The 18364-nt window shown below is 44.5% G+C and overlaps 1 protein-coding gene across 2 annotated transcripts; it reads right to left on the bottom strand.

Moving 5' to 3' along the window:
- Window positions 1-11039: 11039 nt before the first annotated feature.
- rnf4 (ring finger protein 4) lies at window positions 11040-15465 on the bottom strand. 2 transcript variants are annotated; one of them, XM_069669813.1, is made up of 8 exons: window positions 15287-15465; window positions 14475-14505; window positions 13909-14164; window positions 13749-13831; window positions 13574-13586; window positions 13208-13331; window positions 11529-11580; window positions 11040-11413 (listed from the first exon to the last, which is right to left on the bottom strand). In XM_069669813.1, the coding sequence occupies exons 2-8, from the start codon at window positions 14484-14486 to the stop codon at window positions 11264-11266; spliced, it is 690 nt and encodes a 229-aa protein (XP_069525914.1). In that variant the 5' UTR covers window positions 14487-14505; window positions 15287-15465; the 3' UTR covers window positions 11040-11263. The 2 variants fall into 2 exon arrangements, with proteins under 2 accessions (XP_069525914.1, XP_069525915.1); XM_069669814.1 differs by lacking the exon at window positions 14475-14505.
- Window positions 15466-18364: the final 2899 nt, after the last annotated feature.

Raw genomic sequence — 18364 nt, 5'->3', positions numbered from 1 at the left:
AGCCCCTCCCACTGGACGTTATTAATAACATAATTTTTTACCATACACATATGTTCTTATTATTTTAAGTGCCAGGAGCTTTTAATTTTAACACATTTTATAATTATATTTTATACATTTTAATAACCATCTTAATCAAACCAAAACAACATATTTGGTCATATATATATGAAACAAACAAAAGACAGTATTATGCCCTCACGAGATCATGAACGCGCAGCATATCGAGATATTTAATATCCGGAAATGGTACGCTCTCACCAAACTGGCATACGGGGCATGGCGGCGTTAATATGCAGCGCACCTCGAGGTAAAGAAACATAACATTGTGTAAATGTGTGCTAAGGTTAACAATAGAGCTTGCAAGAGTGCACCCTTGCTCATGCTACGGAAACGAAGAGGGGAAGAAGGATAATGGAGAGTTTTACAGGCAGCTTAGAGACACTGGCGGAGAGGGAAACGTTTGGTGTGTGTATGTGCATGTGTGTTGGTATGTGTGTGTCTGTGTGTGCACTGCCCGGAGTCAGTGACTGAGCCGCTCCATCACATCATCCCCCTCCTCCTGGGTCTAGTGATGTGCGGCAACCTGGAAAGGTAGTCCGCCACCACATTTGCCTTTCCTGATCGGTGTTGGATGGTGAACTTGAAATGCTGGAGTGAGAGGTACCATCAGGTCAGTCTGCTGTTGTGGTCCGTCATGGAGTTGATCCAGGTGAGAGCTCTGTGGTCGCTATCCAGATCAAACTCCCGTCCAAGTAAGTAGTATCGCAGACTCTCCAATGCCCACTTGATGGCCAGGCCCTCTTTTTCCACCGTTGAATACCTGGTCTCACGTTGCAGTAGCTTGCAGCTCAGGTACAGATTGGGTGCTCCTCTCCAGGGTCTCTTTTGGCCAGAACTGCTCCAAGGCTGACTGCGGATGCATCCAACTGTACCAGAAATCTGTGGTTGAAGTCTGGACTCCTGAGGACTAGGGAAGAACACAAGTGGGCTTTCAGGTTTCTGAAGGCTGTTTCACAGTCATTTGACCAGGTTATCGGGTTCCGCTGATCCTTGCAGGTAAGTGCTGTGAGTGGGGCTGTGATTGTGGCAAACTGTGTCACGAACCTACCAACCAACCAACCCCAGTTAAGACCGTACCTCCTTCTTGGTGCGAGGTCAAGGGCAGTATTGTGTCTCCTGCCGTGCCCACTCACTTGGAAGGGTTGAGTGTTAATCCTCCCTTCTGGATTTTCCACCCGGACCAGCAACAGGTGTTGGACATGATCCTCCCAGGTGTTGCTGAAGACCAACATATGTTCCAGGTAGGCGGCACTGCAATGTCCTGGAGAACTCTGTCCATCATTCTTTGAAAAGTGGCTGGTGCTCCATAAAGACGAAATGGCATCACAGTGAATTTTAAAAGTCCAGCTGGTGTTCTGAATGCTGTGTATGGGCGGCATGATTCCTCCAGTGGTACTTGCCAGTATCCTTTACACTGATCTAGCGTGGTGATGTATTTGGCCACTCTGATCTTCTTCAGCAAATCATCAATCCTGGGCATTGGGTAGGCGTCAAACTCTGATATGGAATTGAGCTTCCGGAAATCGATGCATATGCGATGTGACCCATCCTTTTTTAACACGATGACCACGGGACTGCACCACTCCGAGTTGGACCGCTCAATCATCCCAGCCTCAACATCTCCTCCACTTCCAGCTGCAGTTTTGCCACTAGCTGCTGTGTGACACGGAAGGAACGTTGGCGGATTGATCGTCCACCTTTCAGTCGAATGACATGCTCAACCACGGTGGTTTTCCCTGGGCTGGCAGCAAACAGAGAGGGAGCCTACTGGAAGACCCGGAGAAGTTGTGCAGCTTGTTCTGGGGTGAGATGTGTGGTAGATGAGGTCTACCAACCCTTTCTCAGCAGATCCAAGGGCCCCTGCACCTCCCTTCCTTGCCAGTGTCATCCAGAAATTTCCAAAGCATTTTCTACAGCGTCTGGTTGAACCTTTCCACCAGGCTGTCAGTCTGAGGGTGGTAAGGTGTGGTCTTAATTGCAGAGATGCCCAGTTGTTTGTACCAGGTTGTTCAACCTGGGGTGAAGTTGGTCCCTTGGTCCATGAGGATCTCATCTGGTATCCCCACCCTGGAGAACAGCTGTATCAACTCAAGCACCACAGCTGGAGCAGTAATGGTGCGAAGGGAAAAGGCCTCTGGAAACCTGGTCTGATCAAAAGATAAGAAACCAGGTGACCCTCGATAATGAGCCCTCCTTACCTGATCGGCACCTTGAGAAAGTGCCTCATTAAAATTTGTCTGGAATTTTTCTTCTGAAAAGTTGTAAGTGTGTCAAACGAAACTGAAAGGAATCAACCTTGGGGGCAGAGTGCCCGCAGGAGGTGACACAGGTCTGTCTTTAATGACACACTTTAACTAATCAGGCAGAGAAATGACAATGAGAAAAAGTGTGTCGAAGCCCAGCGAGGGAGGGGCTTCAGAGGCTAACCAGTGGTGAATATGTTTGCAGTCTCATCCAGATGGACTCGAGTTTATTTGTTTGTATTTATACAAGAATAAACTCTTTTTGCCACAGATTCTGCCAGTCTCCAGTGTCTGCTTGTCTGCTGAGCTTTTTTAAAGACTCTGACAATATTTTTAAGAATGCCCCTAAATACGTTGTGGCAGGGGGTTCTGGCCTCATCTGGCCCTTGGGTCCGGACTTTTATCACCAGGTCCACACAGCCTACTGGCACCAGACTGTGTTGAACCAGAGACATGAAGCTACCAGTGTCCAACAATGCAGTAGCCTGCTGTCCATTCACAGTAACAGTTTTATGTTGTGTTTTTACTTTCATCTCCCCTTCAGGTATGACATGGGAAACATTTTGCTTTTTTACATTGAAATTGAGAATTGCACAGTATGAAAATACGGAAAAATGATTGCACTGAATAATATACACCGCTCAAAAAAATGAAGGGAACACTTAAATCAAACATCAGATCTTGATGAACGTATAATTCAAGTTGAAAATCTTTACTGATGTACATTGTATAATTGTTTGATGTAACAACGGTCAATGGAAACCAAAATCATCAGCCCATCGAGGGTTGGATTCAAAATCAGAGTAAAACATTGAAATCACAGGCTGATCCAACTTCCGTGAATGTCATCATGGCAACTCATGATGTGACTCAGTAGTGTGTATGGCCCCCTCGTGCTCCCCCGTATACACACAACATCTGGGCATGCTCCTGATGAGTCGGGGGATGGTGTCCTGGGGGATCTCCTCCCAGACCTGGATCAGGGCATCAGTGAGCTCCTGGACAGTCTGTGGCGGTACTTGGCGGCGTCTGATGCACTGATACATAATGTCCCATAGGTGCTCAGTTGGATTTAGGTCAGGGGAACGAGAGGGCCAGTCAGTGGCAACAATGCCTTCGTCATCCAGGAACTGCCTACACACTCTGGCCACACAAGGCCGGGCCTTGTCCTGCACCAGGAGGAACCCAGGGCCCACTGCACCACCATGAGGTCTAACAAGTGCTTGGAGGATGTCATCTCGGTACCTAACAGCAGTCAGGGTACCATTGGCTATGACATGGAGGTCTGTGCGGCCCTCCAAGGAAATGTTACAGGCAGCATAACGTTCACCACGGCATCTCCAGACAACAGGAACAACAACAAGAAATACTAATGCACCATAATAACTAAGAATGAAACCACATCTTATGAACAGTTAATACTGTAACAACTGAAATAAAGGAAGAATGAAATGAGATCAATTATCATTTACTTTAGTCTGACACATACAACCAGCACATCAGCATAACAGTCACTGTGCATTCACTTCAGCTCTGTCTGCTTCAATAAACATAAATATATGAACTTGGTATTATCAAATAAAACTAAAAATATTGATTACTTGTTGTGATCGTGTAGTGTATCATTTTCTAGTACATTCTAGTGCATTATGAATATATTCAAACAGTATAATAGCATAAATCTGCATTGATATTACACAGCTGAAAACCCTTCAATAATCTGTTTTGTATTGATGTAATTCAGTTTCACAAAAATGGACATAAAATACTTCACATACGTGCACATCATGTGGCTAACCAACAAGCTGCTGCATTCAACCACAAGCTAGCCAACTAAGCTAGTTAGCTGAGACTGTTAGTCTGTTCCTGCCTGTGTTTGTTTGTGTGGCAGGCGTGGCTCATCACTCTCCAGTCCTGCCTCCTCGTTACCTGGTCAAGCCTCTCCACCTCCTCCTCTTCCACTCTTCACCAGGTCGTCTGCTGACCTACAGTGGTTGGTAGAGTCGGCCACTTGGATAGTGATTTCAAGTTTTGTTTATTCTGTGAAAAGTCTTTTTTGAAAGTCTAACACTTTAGTCTCTTTTTTGCTCTAGTGATTTTTGCCAGCCTGCCCGCCTGCCTCCACCTCTTCAGCTGGATGTTTCGAGTGCACAGATTGGGACATATTCAAAGACACTTCTGTGGATATTGATGAGCTGACTGATGTCCTCAGCAGCTATGCGACCTTCTGTGAAGACAATGTGATCCTTAAAAAGACTTTTAACATTTTTCCAAACAATAAGCCATGGGTTTCAAAATCACTGAAAACTCTATTGAGCAAAAAGAGAAAGGCATTGAGGGAGGGTAACCTCTCAGAGCTAAACTTTCTGAAAAGGGAGATAAAATGTGAAATCAGGAGAGCTAAACTGAAATATAAGGACAGGTTAGAAAGAGAACTCAGACAAAATAAGTTAGGTTCTGCTTGGGATGGTCTAAAGACCATCACTGGGGCAAAAAGGAGGAGCCACTCCAGGGTAGCGCTTAATGGTGCCATATCAGATAAACACTTGGCACAGGATCTAATTTTACCTGAGGTTTGATACCCATGATTTTAGCAATGAAATTTTAACTCTGAAAAATGAACTCCAGTGTACTGGCTCCCCACCTTTTGATGTACACTCTGCGGTTAAGTCCTTCAAAAAGACCAAAGTCAGGAAGAGCCCTGGACCCGACAATATCTGTGGCCGTTTGCTTGATTCAGGTGCAGAACAACTAGGCCCCATCTTCTTTGACACCTTCAAGATGTCAGTTAATCAGCAGAGGGTGCCAAGGAGCTGGGAAAACAGCATCATCATCCCAGTGGCTAAAAATAGATATCCAAAAGAATTAAATGACTTTAGGCCTGTTGCCTTGACCTCACTGGTTATGAAATCCTTGGAAAGATTAATGAAGAATGCACTTGTCCCTCACTTACAACCCCTGCTTGACACACTGCAGTTTGCTTATAGAGCTGGTGGAGGGGTGGAGGATGCTACTGCCACACTTTTAAACATGGTTTTTAAACATCTTGAAGGCAGCAGAACACATGCCCGACTGCTGTTTGTAGATTTCTCTTCAGCTTTTAACACTATTCAACCCCATATTTTAATAGACAAGCTTGTCAATCATTTTAGTTTGGACTTTAATGTTGTGCGTTGGATCCTTGACTTTTTAACCGACAGAACACAGAGAGTTAAGGTAAATGAGCACTTGGCAGATGTTTTAATCTCATCCACTGGCTCCCCTCAAGGCTGCGTCCTTTCACCACTCCTTTACATTTTGTACACTAACGACTGCCAGAGTCGCTATGACAACAGATTTATTTTAAAATTTGCTGATGATTCGGTTTTTGTAAGTCTCCTTTTAATTTAAGTGAGAACACTGATAAGCTGTGTAAGAAGGGTCAGCAATATTTGTTCTGCTTGCGGAAATTGTCATTCTTTCATGTGGACAGGTCCCTCATGACTAATTTTTATAAATCTTGTGTTGAATCTGTCCTGACATTCTCATTGATGTGCTGGTATGGGAACCTCAGCATCAAGGCAAAAAATTCACTCGCTAAAATAGTGAAGGTGTGCAGCAGGATTCTAGGTGTGCAGCAGAGCACACTCTCTGATCTGTTTGACAGACAGGTGGTGAGGACGGCTAATAGCATCAGGTCAGATGTTAGCCACCGCCTGTTTACAGAATTTCAGACCCTGCCCTCTGGCTCCAGGTTGAGGTTCCCCCCTGTTAAGAGCAACAGGTACAAACATTCTTTTAACCCCACAGCCATCTCCATTTTAAAATCAGGACAGAGGAGTCAGCAGGCTTTTACCTGCAGGCTTTTACCTGCAGGCTTTTACCTGACAGTGTTCTTTTTTTCTGTGGCCACAGTTTTAACTTATGTAATAGGCATATGGTCCTTTTAGCACTATGTATTTTATCCTTCACATATATTTATTGTATTTATTTTTCTCTTTTGTTGATTGCGGTTGATCTCCCGGTGTGGTGGACCTCTCGTATCATTGTACTCGGGTATGTGTTGTTATGTATTGTTGTTTTTGTTTTGCTGCAAAACAAATTGCCCCTTGGGGACAAATAAATAAAGTTGAAAGTTGAAGGATTATCCACCTGTTTTTCCTGCTTAGTTTTTTGGACAATTAAACCCCTTTAAACCTGCTCCTGTGTTTGGTGTGTTGCACTTGGGTCCAGCCTTCAATAATTGTAACAGTACGATCTGGCCTCCATGGACCCAGCACACTCCGACTCAACCCCTCACATGGACACAGACCTACTCCGCCAAGCCATCGCCTCTCAAGGAGCTATGGTAGGTCAGCATGACCAATTACTCCATTACTCCTGCTCAGCCAGTCAGCCAGCCAGCCACTGCAGCCACCTCAGTCCCCCCACCCCGTGAGTCTCATGTCCCTGACCCTAACGGCGATATTCTGGTGAGCTAGGATTATGTAAGGCTTTTTTGATGCAGTGTAATTCAGTGTTTGAGCAGCGGCCCTCCTTATTCCACTCACCGAGCTAAAATCTGTTACATCCTGGACTTGCTTAGTGGAAACTCCTTAGCTTGGGCATCTGCTGTGTGAGAAAATCATCCGGCTTTTAATTTATCTTATGTTGAGTTCACTGCAGAGATGAGGAAAGTTTTTGACCAGCCCGTTCGTGGTAGAGATACCTCTAAACGTCTCCTTCAGATTCACCAATGTCTCCATAGTGTGGCAGAATATTCAGTAGATTTCAGGATCATTGCAGCTGAGTCAGATGAGTTTTTCACAAGGGGCTTAATGATAACATCAAGGATGAGCTAACTGCTCGAGATGAGACCAACACTCTAAACTCCCTCATTTCCCTCGCTATCAAGATCGATAATCATCTCAGGGAGAGGCAGAGAGAGAGAGCGCTAGCGGGCTCAAGCCCACCCTGACCTCCTACCAGCCATCTCCTCCCTCTCAGAAAGCCCATGTAGCACTGCCATCTACATTTGCCCCTTCCACTTACCTCTCAACTGCAGTCTCACCTAGAGAGGAGCCCATGCAACTGGGCAGGGCTCACCTTACCTCCACAGAGCGTCTCTGCCACATGAGGGCTGGTGAGTGCCTGTATTGTGGCCAGACCGGCCATTTTCTTACCACCTGCTCTCTCCGGCCAAAAGGGGGGGCTCAAAAGCAGAGGTGGGAGTACTGGTGAGTCATTCTATTTCCTCTCCTTTCCTGCGTATGCAGTTTCAAGCCACTGTGTGTTGGAACCAGGAAAAACTGTCTCTGTTTGCTCTTGTTGATTCTGGTACTGATGAGAACTTTCTGGATGTAAATCTTGCTTTGCAGGCCGGAATAATCCTGGAACCCTTGGCTACCCCAGTAAATGCTAACGCTTTGGAGGGAAGGCTGTTAGCTTGTGTCACCCATCAGACTGTTCCGGTTCAGCTGATCATCATTGGTAACCACCGTGAGACCATCAGATTCCACCTCATCACCTCGCCCAGTGTACCCATCAGTCTTGGACAGCCTTGGCTCAGACTGCACAACCCCCATCTGACTTCTTCAATCGCTCAGTTTTTGTTTATCTTGATGATATCTTGATCTTCTTTCGCACTAAGGAAGAGCACACCCAACATGTCCGTAAGGTTCTCCACAGGCTGCTGGAGAACAAACTCTATGTCAAAGCAGAGACCAGAGGTTACCAGCACCACTCACCCGTCTCACCTCCTCAGCTATACCATTCACCTGGTCACCCTGAGCTCGCTGGAAGGATTACACTGCTCAAAAAAATTAAGGGAACACTTAATCGTCACATTGTTACACCAAGTCAGTTAAACTTCAGGGATATCAATCTGTCCATTCAGGAAGCACAAGTGATTGTGACAACAGGTGCAATGGAGAGGCAAAAGCAAGACAACCCCCAAAAAGGGAATGGTTTTGCATGTGGTGGCCACAGACAGCTGCTCTCTGATACTTCCTGACTGATTCTTCTTTAGTTTTGTGTTCTGCTCGTGTCCTTGTCTCTGCTGCTAGCATGAGGCGGTACCTGCAGCCCAATCAGGCTGCACAGGTAGTCCAGCTCCTCTAGGATGGCACATCCATGCGTACAAAATTACCTCCAGCAGGCTACTGGCCTGCATGTTGCTGACCAGTGTAATCCAGACTGGTGTCCAAGTTGGCAGATCTGGGACTTTCATCATCCATCTGCTGCTGGATCCTGGACTTCCTGAGGGGCCGTTCCCAGAGAGTGAGAGTCGGCCCCAACACCTCCTCAGCCCTCAGCCTCAGCACTGGGTCCCCATAGGGCTGTGTGCTTGAGACTCCTCAAGAAGAGCCAGTGTGTGTGGTTCTCTAGCTGCACAGCAGCTGACAGGAAAGCGCTCCAGAGGGTCGTCAACACGGCCCAGAACATCATCGGCTGCCCTCTTCCCTCCCTGGACGAGCTGTACAGCTCTCGCAACCTCCATAAAGCCCACAACATCCGCAGAGACCCCTCACACCCGGGTCAGCACCTGTTTGAACTGCTGCCTTCGGGCAGAAGATACAGGACAATTAAAACAAGGACAAACAGGTTAAAAAACAGTTTTTATCCAAAAGCAATAACGGCACTTAACTGCAAGTAATGCACTTTATTAGAACTGGAACATGCCCTGTGTGTGTGTGTGTTTTTATGTGATATATATATATTTTTATATACTGTTTTTTTTGTGTGTGTTTTATGTGTTCTTATCTGCACTAATAAGGATTGCACTCAATTTCATTGTACATGCACAATGACAATAGAGATATTCTATTCTATTCTATAAACTGTCAGAAACCGACTCCATGAGGGCGGCGTGAGGGCCTGACGTCCTCTAATGGGACCTGTGCTCACAGCCCAGCACCGTGCAGCTCCATTAGCATTTGCCAGAGAACACCAGAATTGGCAGGTCCGCCATTGGTGCCCATTTCTCTTCACAGATGAGAGCAGGTTCACACTGAGCACATGTGACAGACGTGAAAGAGTCTGGAGATGCCGTGGTGAACGTTATGCTGCCTGTAACATCATCCAGCATGACCGGTTTGGCGGTGGGTAAGTCTGAGGAGGCATTTCCTTGGAGGGCCGCACAGACCTCCATGTCATAGCCAATGGTACCCTGACTGCTGTTAGGTACCGAGATGACATCCTCCAAGCACTTGTTAGACCTCATGGTGGTGCAGTGGGCCCTGGGTTCCTCCTGGTGCAGGACAATGCCTGGCCTCATGTGGCCAGAGTGTGTAGGCAGTGCCTGGTTGATGAAGGCATTGATGCCATTGACTGGCCCTCTCGTTCCCCTGACCTAAATCCAACTGAGCACCTATGGGACATCATGTATCGGTCCATCAGACGCCACCAAGTACCGCCACAGACTGTCCAGGAGCTCACTGATGCCCTGATCCAGGTCTGGGAGGAGATCCCCCAGGACACCATCCCCTGACTCATCAGGAACATGCCCAGATGTTGTCGGGAGTGCATACAGGCACGTGGGGGCCATACACACTACTGAGTCACATCATGAGTTGCCATGACGACATTCACGCAAGTTGGATCAGCCTGTGATTTCAATGTTTTACTCTGATTTTGAATCCAACCCTCGATGGGCTGATGATTTTGGTTTCCATTGACCGTTGTTACATCATTTTATTCTAAACAAATTGTACAATGTACATTTTTTTTAAGATTTTCAACCTGAATTTTACGTTCATCATCGTTCATCTAACCTGGGAACACCTCAGAATCCCCCAGGAGGAACTGGAAAATGCTGCTGAGAAGAGGGACGTCTGGGTCACCTTGCTGAGCCTGCTGCAACCGCGACCCGGCCCCGGATAAGCAGAAGATAATGGATGGATATTTAGTGTACCAAGTATCATTAATTACACTTATGTTAAGTAAAGGTTAACTGAAGTGATGATAATCATTGCCGCGTTGACTATCTACTGACCTAAAACTGAATACGTAACTTTTCATACATGGTGGCTTGTGATAATCAGGTTTCACAGTTACAACTGTTACATCTGTTACACCCTAAATTGCTCCCGGTGGCATAGCCAACGGGTATGAATGTGACATCTGATTGACAGTTGGGCACTTCACGTAGCAGCATCTGCCATCAGTGTGTGAATGGGTGAATGTGACATGTAGTGTAAAAGCAGCTTTGAGTGGTCGCAAAGACTAGAAAAACGCTATATAAGTACAGTCCATCTACCATTTACATCTGTTTGAAGTGCGAATCCAGGCACCGTGAGGGTTGGTAACAACAATTCTGTCCTTTCTGATTTGAGGTACAATGAAGCATACATGTGAGACAGTGAATTTCAACAAGATGACAGAAAATCATCATTCTTGGTGATAATTTGTCGTTTTTTGGTCTTTTTCAAGGTGTTGTGTTATATTTCAAGAAACATTAGCAGCAAGCCCATAAATCTTATTTTGTTACATGGCCATAAATTTCAAGATACTCTGCCAAATTTCATAACCGCAAGACCATTTATGCAATTGTAGTACTTCCATATGTGCATTGATATCATGTAGCCAAAAGCATCTTTCAGCGTCAGGAGAGGTCATTTTCAAAGTATAGACTAAAAGAGAACACTGGGCCGGACCTGGCTCCGGGCCTATTACAGGTGTCACCCGAGTTCTTGGACTCACCTGTCTTATGATGACTTCACAGAAATCTACAGAAACAAAAGACTTTTATAGAATTCAATATAATTTATTTCTACTTTTACACATCTTATCAGGTAATAGAAAATAAAGTGATCGAGAAAAAACTGAAATATTTCAATTATGTACAAACAAACAATAAACAAACAATCAGTAAACAATCAGCGATGTCTTTAATTCAAACAGCTCTGACAGTCTGTTCCAGCAGCAAATTACTTCCTGATGTGATGATGTCACTGATGATGTCCAACAGCAGCTCAGTGTGTGATGATGTCAGAGCGATGTCAGACGTAGAGGGGGTGGTACTGGCGGTGGGTCAGTCTCTTCCTGCAGGTAGGACAGGTGTGTGAATATGTCAGAGTGTCTCTCAGACACTGGCTGCAGAACACGTGACCACATTCGGTGGAAACAACCAATCGGCCGCTCTCTATGATCTGTGAAGGAAACAACAGCCAATAAGAACGCACGATTCTGCCTGCTCTGTGTCCAACAGACATGCAACAGGTTCGAACTTGCGTTGAACAGGTGATAGGTGTGTTTGAGTCTCACCTCAGAGTATGAATCCAGACAGACCGGACAGCTGATGGTCCCCGGAGTGGACCTGAAACACACAGAGACATTACCCAGGGTTAGTTTTATGGGAGGGATCAGTCTATTACCTGGCTGTGACTTAAAGGGTCTTTATGTAACTTTCCGAAAATCCTCATTCCTAGCGACACGGTCGGCCGTTGAGGGAACTGCAGTCGACCTTCTTGTACGCGCTCACGCAGACACTCACACGCATGAACGAGCATCCGGGGTTTTTGCCGAAGACACACGACACTGAGCATGCTCAGTCTCTGAACTCATCGGCTCTGTTTACTTTTCACTGACGAGTCGTGCTCATTGAGCGGCATCATGTTGTCCAAAATCAACAGTTTGTCATCATACCTCAGTTAGTCTCATGTTAGCTGGTGAAGTTATGTGTCAAGCTAGACTGACAACACTGACATACACACTCAGGTAGTATTTTGGTTGTCATGACGTTAGCGAGCATGCTAAGATTAGCCAACTAGCTCCAACATAACTACACTGCAGGACTCTGGCATTGTGCTTCGTAACCAAATTACTCAATTACCAGATCAGCCCCGGGAGTCTGCGTGAGTTAGCTGATGTTATCGACGGTGTTTTGCTATGTTGCCTAACTGGCAAGTTGTCTGCGATAGCAGACAAGCTAACGGTAGCTTGTTGCCACCAGCTTACAGCTGGCTGGCTAACTTTAGCCCAGGCAGGTAATGCAACGATATTGGCTAATAGAAAACAATCGGTAGTTATACACATTTGCTTTGTTCTGCTACATAATTTACTAAACTTATTATTCTTACTAAACCAACACCATTTGTCATGTTAGCTGGTGAAGTTATGTGTCAAGCTAGACAACACTGACATACACACTCAGATAGTATTTTGGTAGTCACAACGTTAGCGAGCATGCTAAGGTTAGCCAACTAGCTCTAACATAAATACATTGCATGACTCTGTCATTGTCCTTCGTAACCAAACAGTAAATTACACCGGCAATCCAGCGAATCATCACGAACATTAGCGAACATTAGCCAGGCAGGGCGGGGCGACTGCTCTTGTGCTGTGAGAGAAAAAACGCTGCACGCGGTGAGAGAACGCTGCACGCGGGTTTTGTTTCTATGACAACAATAAGTTGTGGGTCTGTTTTGATCCCCAAAGCAATCGAAGGTCTCCATGAGTCACATGCCCTGCTGATGTTGACTCTAGTTTTCGCCCTGACGTCGGTCACTTCCTGTTTGGTCAGACGGCTTCACTAGATAAAACTTATTTTAGTTTTTATTCTCGTGTGTAGTTTGTGTTGGTGTTGTTGTTGGTGCTGTCGTTTGTTGGCATCCGTCTCCATTTCACAGCTTGCGTTGTCTCGTGTTGCTCACTGTTGACTGTAGTGGTGCAGAATGAGCTCTCGGCAGAGGTACTCGCGAACGCGCAGATACGTCACATCGTCTTGTTTCGCAGAAAAACCGTCCCGAGTGCTTTAACATAAAAATCAGCTCAGGTTGTTCGGACCAATGGAGGAAGTTGGGGAAGGTCTCAATTTATCAGTTCCTCTACTGTCCCTTCACACACTGGCAATAAAAAATGATATTTGATTGATGAATACATGTAAAATCTTACATATAGCCCCTTTAAAGATGTTAGTTCTATTAGAGGGATCAGTGTATTACCTGGAGGAGCCTTTGGCGTGTGGAAAGGACATTATTGCAGCGTTGAGGATGGGGGGCGTGTCCTCCTCTTCATCACTGCTGACAACATAACTCTCACTTGTAGCGATTCTCCTGTTCTGAGGACCTGATTGAGGACACACAGAGAACTGTTGGACTGTTCCTTTAATAAAACTAGGTAAACATGTTTTCATGTTTTAACTTCAACTTGTCAGACTTGTTCGCAGATTAAACTCGAGGAGAATCCTGAGTCAGATGATGTCAGAAATCGTGTAAAAAAAAAACTTGACACAACTTTATTAAATCTTAAATCATGACGCTACAGTCACAAACGCTTCATCTCAAACTTAAAAAAGAAAAAAGGTTTACCTTCATCCACCAGCTGAGACATCGCAGCAGACGAAGAAACAAACAGAAGAAGAAGAACAGTTACTTACATCGATTTTTCTTCATTAATTCTCTAAAACAGTGGACACAAAAAACACACAACTACACAGTATGTGTGTATTACTACTGAGCGCTGACACTGAGTACTAATGGGTACCAGTACTGAGTCGTTGTGGGTGGTCAGGTCCACCACAGCAGCCTCTGAGCCCTCGCGGGTGAGATCCACCACCTCCTCTACACCTGAACATACAAACAAACACTCAGTGACTGTTATGAGACCTGATGATGCTAATCAATACATATTGATCAGTACTGACTGTCCTCTGTGTTGTCCATCACATCAATGGTCTCTGTAGGGGGGGCAGGGTCACCAACAGACGGCATGCTAATGTTAGCTGTCCTGCTAGCAGTGCTGTTAGCAGTCCTGTTTGCTGCTCTGTTTGCTACTCTGTTAGCCGATCTGCTAGCTGCTCTGCTAGTGTTAGCTGTCCTCCTAGCGTTAGCCCCTCTGCTGGTCTTCATGATGGGTCTGGACACCAGAGAACTTCCTGTGGTCCTCCTTTTCCTCTGAGCCTACACACACACACACACACACACACACACACACACACACACACACACACACACACACACACACACACACACACACACACACACACACACACACACACACACACAGCCATGACATCACCACAGTGGGCGGGGCTTAAACCACCTGCACTGGTGACTAATTTTATCAATCCTTTACATATCATACCTGGAAGGTTTTGGTGCAAAGATTCTATTATTCAGACTCTTTAATAGATTCAGATCCAGAACCAGATCCAGCTGGTCTGATCCGGATCAAATTCAATGATGCGTTTTAGAAAAGAAGAAAACTTACTGAGCCGCTCATATCAGGGACGCTGAAGACCCTGCAGAGAAACAGACACACAGAGGGTTAAAGAGGGACAACCAGACCATATAAGACCACATCAGACCTCACGAGACCACGTCAGACCTCACGAGACCACGTCAGACCTCATGAGGTCAGTCAATCTTTAACCCTGTGTCTGTTTCTCTGCAGGGTCTTCAGTGTCCCTGATATGAGCGGCTCAGACCTTATGAGACCACATCAGACCTCATGAGACCACAGCAGACCTCATGAGAACACATCAGACCTCATGAGAACACATCAGACCTCATGAGACCACAGCAGACCTCCTCAGACCTCATGAGACCACAGCAGACCTCCTCAGACCTCATGAGACCACATCAGACCTCATGAGACCACAGCAGACCTCATGAGAACACATCAGACCTCATGAGACCACATCAGACCTCATGAGACCACATCAGACCACATCAGGAATCTATGAAACACTAACTAAGCTTAGATGTTCCAGTTAGTCTGACTAAAAACACATTAGCTTGTTTCCGCAGCTTTTAGCCTTCGCTTGGCTAGCAGCCGGCTGTAGCAGGTGTTATGTCAACATCTGTTCCCTTCGTTTCCCAAGCGCTGCTCTCCACACGTCAATGACGGGTCTTTGTACTAAGGTGAACTGTTACAGGTGACAGACAGAAAGTTGGAGATGATTTGTATCTTGGCGTTCAGCTGACGGTCCAAAGTTTCGACAGGAAAACACAGGAATTGACACAACACCGATCACAAAAGAGTTAGCAGTTAGCATCTAGCATCTAGTTAGCTGTGCTCACCGTCAGTGTGTTTAACTCCCGTCAGCAGTTAACTCTCGTGTAGCTCAGGAACTGTAGATATACTCAAACATTTAATCATCACAACTTCAGGACAAACTGGCAGATTTATCCCCGCCAAACAGCTGATGCTAATGTTAGCTTCTGCCCCCCTTATGGTGGAGCTTCTTCTTCTTCCCTAACGGAAGTTGGTAACCATAGTTTAGCAACATCGCCGCCACCTGCTGGCTGCTAGTGGGACGTCTGCCTGACCATTTAATCTGTCTGACTATATACAGCAGGGGTACTCAATTTAACTTGAAAGGTCCAGTTAGAGATTTTTTTTCTCAAGCAAAGGTCCGGAACATCATAATGTCTGACCGGCGTAATGATTCAGTAACATACATTTATACATTTTGAACGTCTGTCAAATCAAATGAAGAAAATACAATTAGGCTAAACCGTTTTTACAACAACGCCAATAACTTTAACAAAGAGCTCTCATAATTTAACAATAATAATAATAATAATGAATACTATACTGTGATGGAAGTGTCTTTATTTGTGAATGAAAACAAATAATATAATGTCTGGTACTACTGGTAGTATAATGTTGTCCATGCAGAAATCAAATGAAAGAGAGAGACAGCTTTACCGCTTCACTTAAGCTGCTGTCTCTCTGCCTCCGGACAGAATTATCAACATTTGACCATAACAGGGGGATTCACTTCATATTTTATTTCATGTTTGCCAAATTTTATTTTATGTTTTGCCGAAATGCAGTTGCATTAGACTTTTTCTCATGGTGAGTTTTAAAACAAGCAATGACTATGAAATAAATAACATTTAAACGCACTGTACACTGACGGACTGCTGGAGAGAGCGAGAGCGAGGGGAGAGAGAGAGGGCACATACCGATACGTATGAGAACAGAACTGCGGAAATGAGAGGAAAACTAGTCATGAGGATGAAGCCTGATGTAGCTCTGTGTAACTCTCAGGTTTATCAATGAACTGTTTGAACTAAACTGCAGCCTGGAGTCTCTGTTAACAGAGACAGACGGAGTGACAGTGTCAGACAATGTCCGCGTTTAATAATCGCCAAAGTCATGGAACATATACGAGTCTGTCCAGTCTTAAAAGCTCGGTTTAACAACGAATGCATGGGTCTGCGTGTTTCCTGGACCCCCAAATCACTACCGCAAAGACAAAAAAGTTGCGCAGGTTAAAATAGATGCACTTGTCAAAACTGTAAATAGGTCCGGGTCCGGAGACGACGGCAGTTGGGTCCCGATCCGGACCGTGGTCCGCCGTTTGGGGACGCTCACCGGCCACTTTATTAGGAACACCTGAAAAATGTAATGTAATCCAATACACCAGCTCAGCCATAAGATTTGCTTTCATGTTGCCTGTAATGTACGGGTACTCTGCCCCCTCATGTATGAAAATAGGGAGGACAAAATTAGAGACACATCTATATATTTAGTTCAGTACAACAGCACCTTTAACTGTGGCCTCAGTAATAAACATCATTGAATTTACTCACTTCAGACTCAACAAAACAAAATTCAACTTCTCACTAAAAACTAAACTTCATAAAAGCAGAATCTACGGCAGTGCTGTTGGATTGAACTGCATTAGATTGTACAGGTGTACCTAATGGAGTGGCCGCTGAGTGTGTATGTATGCATATATATATATATATATTTAATACAATATATAGTATGTTGATTATTGGTTTGTGATGGTGAGACAGAAAACAGTTCTGCTTATGTTGTTATGCACATGTTAACTCACAGAGACACACACTTCCTGTCTACCTGCACAGGTTAACTCACAGAGACTCCACCTGTTGCCCACCTGCACAGGTAAACTCAGAGAGCAACAGAGGTTGAGGGGAAAGCAGCGATGAATAAAATCAGGAAGTGGTTCAACAAACCAAAGAAGGTAAAAACTTTTTTGTTAAATTAAGATAAAAAATAAAATGATGGATTAAACTTTTAATCGTTAGAGATCATTTTTATTTTTTAATTGATCACTTCTGTTCTTCTGTCATTGATCAGCTGATCTATAAACTGAAATACATTTATCTAATACACTGGTTCTAATAACAATGATTATTATTATGTACTGTGTTCTTGTATATGATAACGTAGGTGTTATATATGACAATGCAGGTGTTATATATGATAATATGGTTGTTCTATATGATAACGTGGTTGTTATATATGATAATGTGGTTGTTCTATATGATAACGTGGTTGTTATATATGATAACGTAGGTGTTATATATGATAATGTGGTTGTTATATATGATAACGTAGGTGTTATATATGATAATGTGGTTGTTATATATGATAACGTAGGTGTTATATATGATAATGTGGTTGTTATATATGATAACGTAGGTGTTATATATGATAATGTGGTTGTTATATATGATAACGTAGGTGTTATATATGATAACGTGGATGTTATATATGATAACGTAGGTGTTATATATGATAACGTGGATGTTATATATGATAACGTAGGTGTTATATATGATAACGTGGATGTTACATATGACAATGCAGGTTTTTGGTTTTGTACAGCACTTTGGTCATCTGCAGCTGTTATTAAATGTTTTTTAAAAATAAATAAATAAATAAAATTAAAGGATAAAGATAATGCGGTTGCTATATATGATAATGTAGGTCTCACATGGACTGAAACAGAAATACTTCGGTGAAGTACAAGTACATCAGGTGCAGTTAAACGCAGCGAAACTGTGAGAGAACAGACTGTTAAACTGGGTTAACTGGGAGAGAGTGACTGGATACTGGTTTCTGAAGTTACAGTGATGAAGCTTTGTGTCCCTCCTCAGCTCCTCTCGCTCTCTGCCCTCAGGCGTTTTTTATGTATGAGACTCAGTCTGAATAGAAACCTTAAACCAGACACTTTGAGACCACAAAACACCAAGAGTCCACGTGAGACGACAAAACATCAAGAGTCCATGTGAGACCACAAAACATCAAGAGTCCACGTGAGACCACAAAACATCTAGAGTCCACGTGAGACCACAAACACCAAGAGTCCACGTGAGACCACAAAACATCAAGAG

The sequence above is a fragment of the Semicossyphus pulcher genome, unplaced genomic scaffold (genome assembly GCF_022749685.1).
Source record: "Semicossyphus pulcher isolate SPU_LCO1_2020_fin unplaced genomic scaffold, fSemPul1.0.p SCAF_2, whole genome shotgun sequence".
In the NCBI taxonomy this organism is placed as follows: domain Eukaryota; kingdom Metazoa; phylum Chordata; class Actinopteri; order Labriformes; family Labridae; genus Semicossyphus; species Semicossyphus pulcher.
Note: the sequence above shows the minus strand (reverse complement) of the source record. Positions and strands in the feature narration are given on the sequence as shown.

What these genes read in the sequence shown, in the direction of transcription:
- rnf4 (XM_069669813.1), bottom strand. An exon ending in CACGCCAAAGGCTCCTCCAG is followed by an intron (nt 11,581 to 13,207) that starts GTAATACACTGA and finishes TGTGTGTTTCAG; the next exon opens with GTCCACTCCGGGGACCATCA. An exon ending in GTCTGGATTCATACTCTGAG is followed by an intron (nt 11,414 to 11,528) that starts GTGAGACTCAAA and finishes TTTCCTTCACAG; the next exon opens with ATCATAGAGAGCGGCCGATT.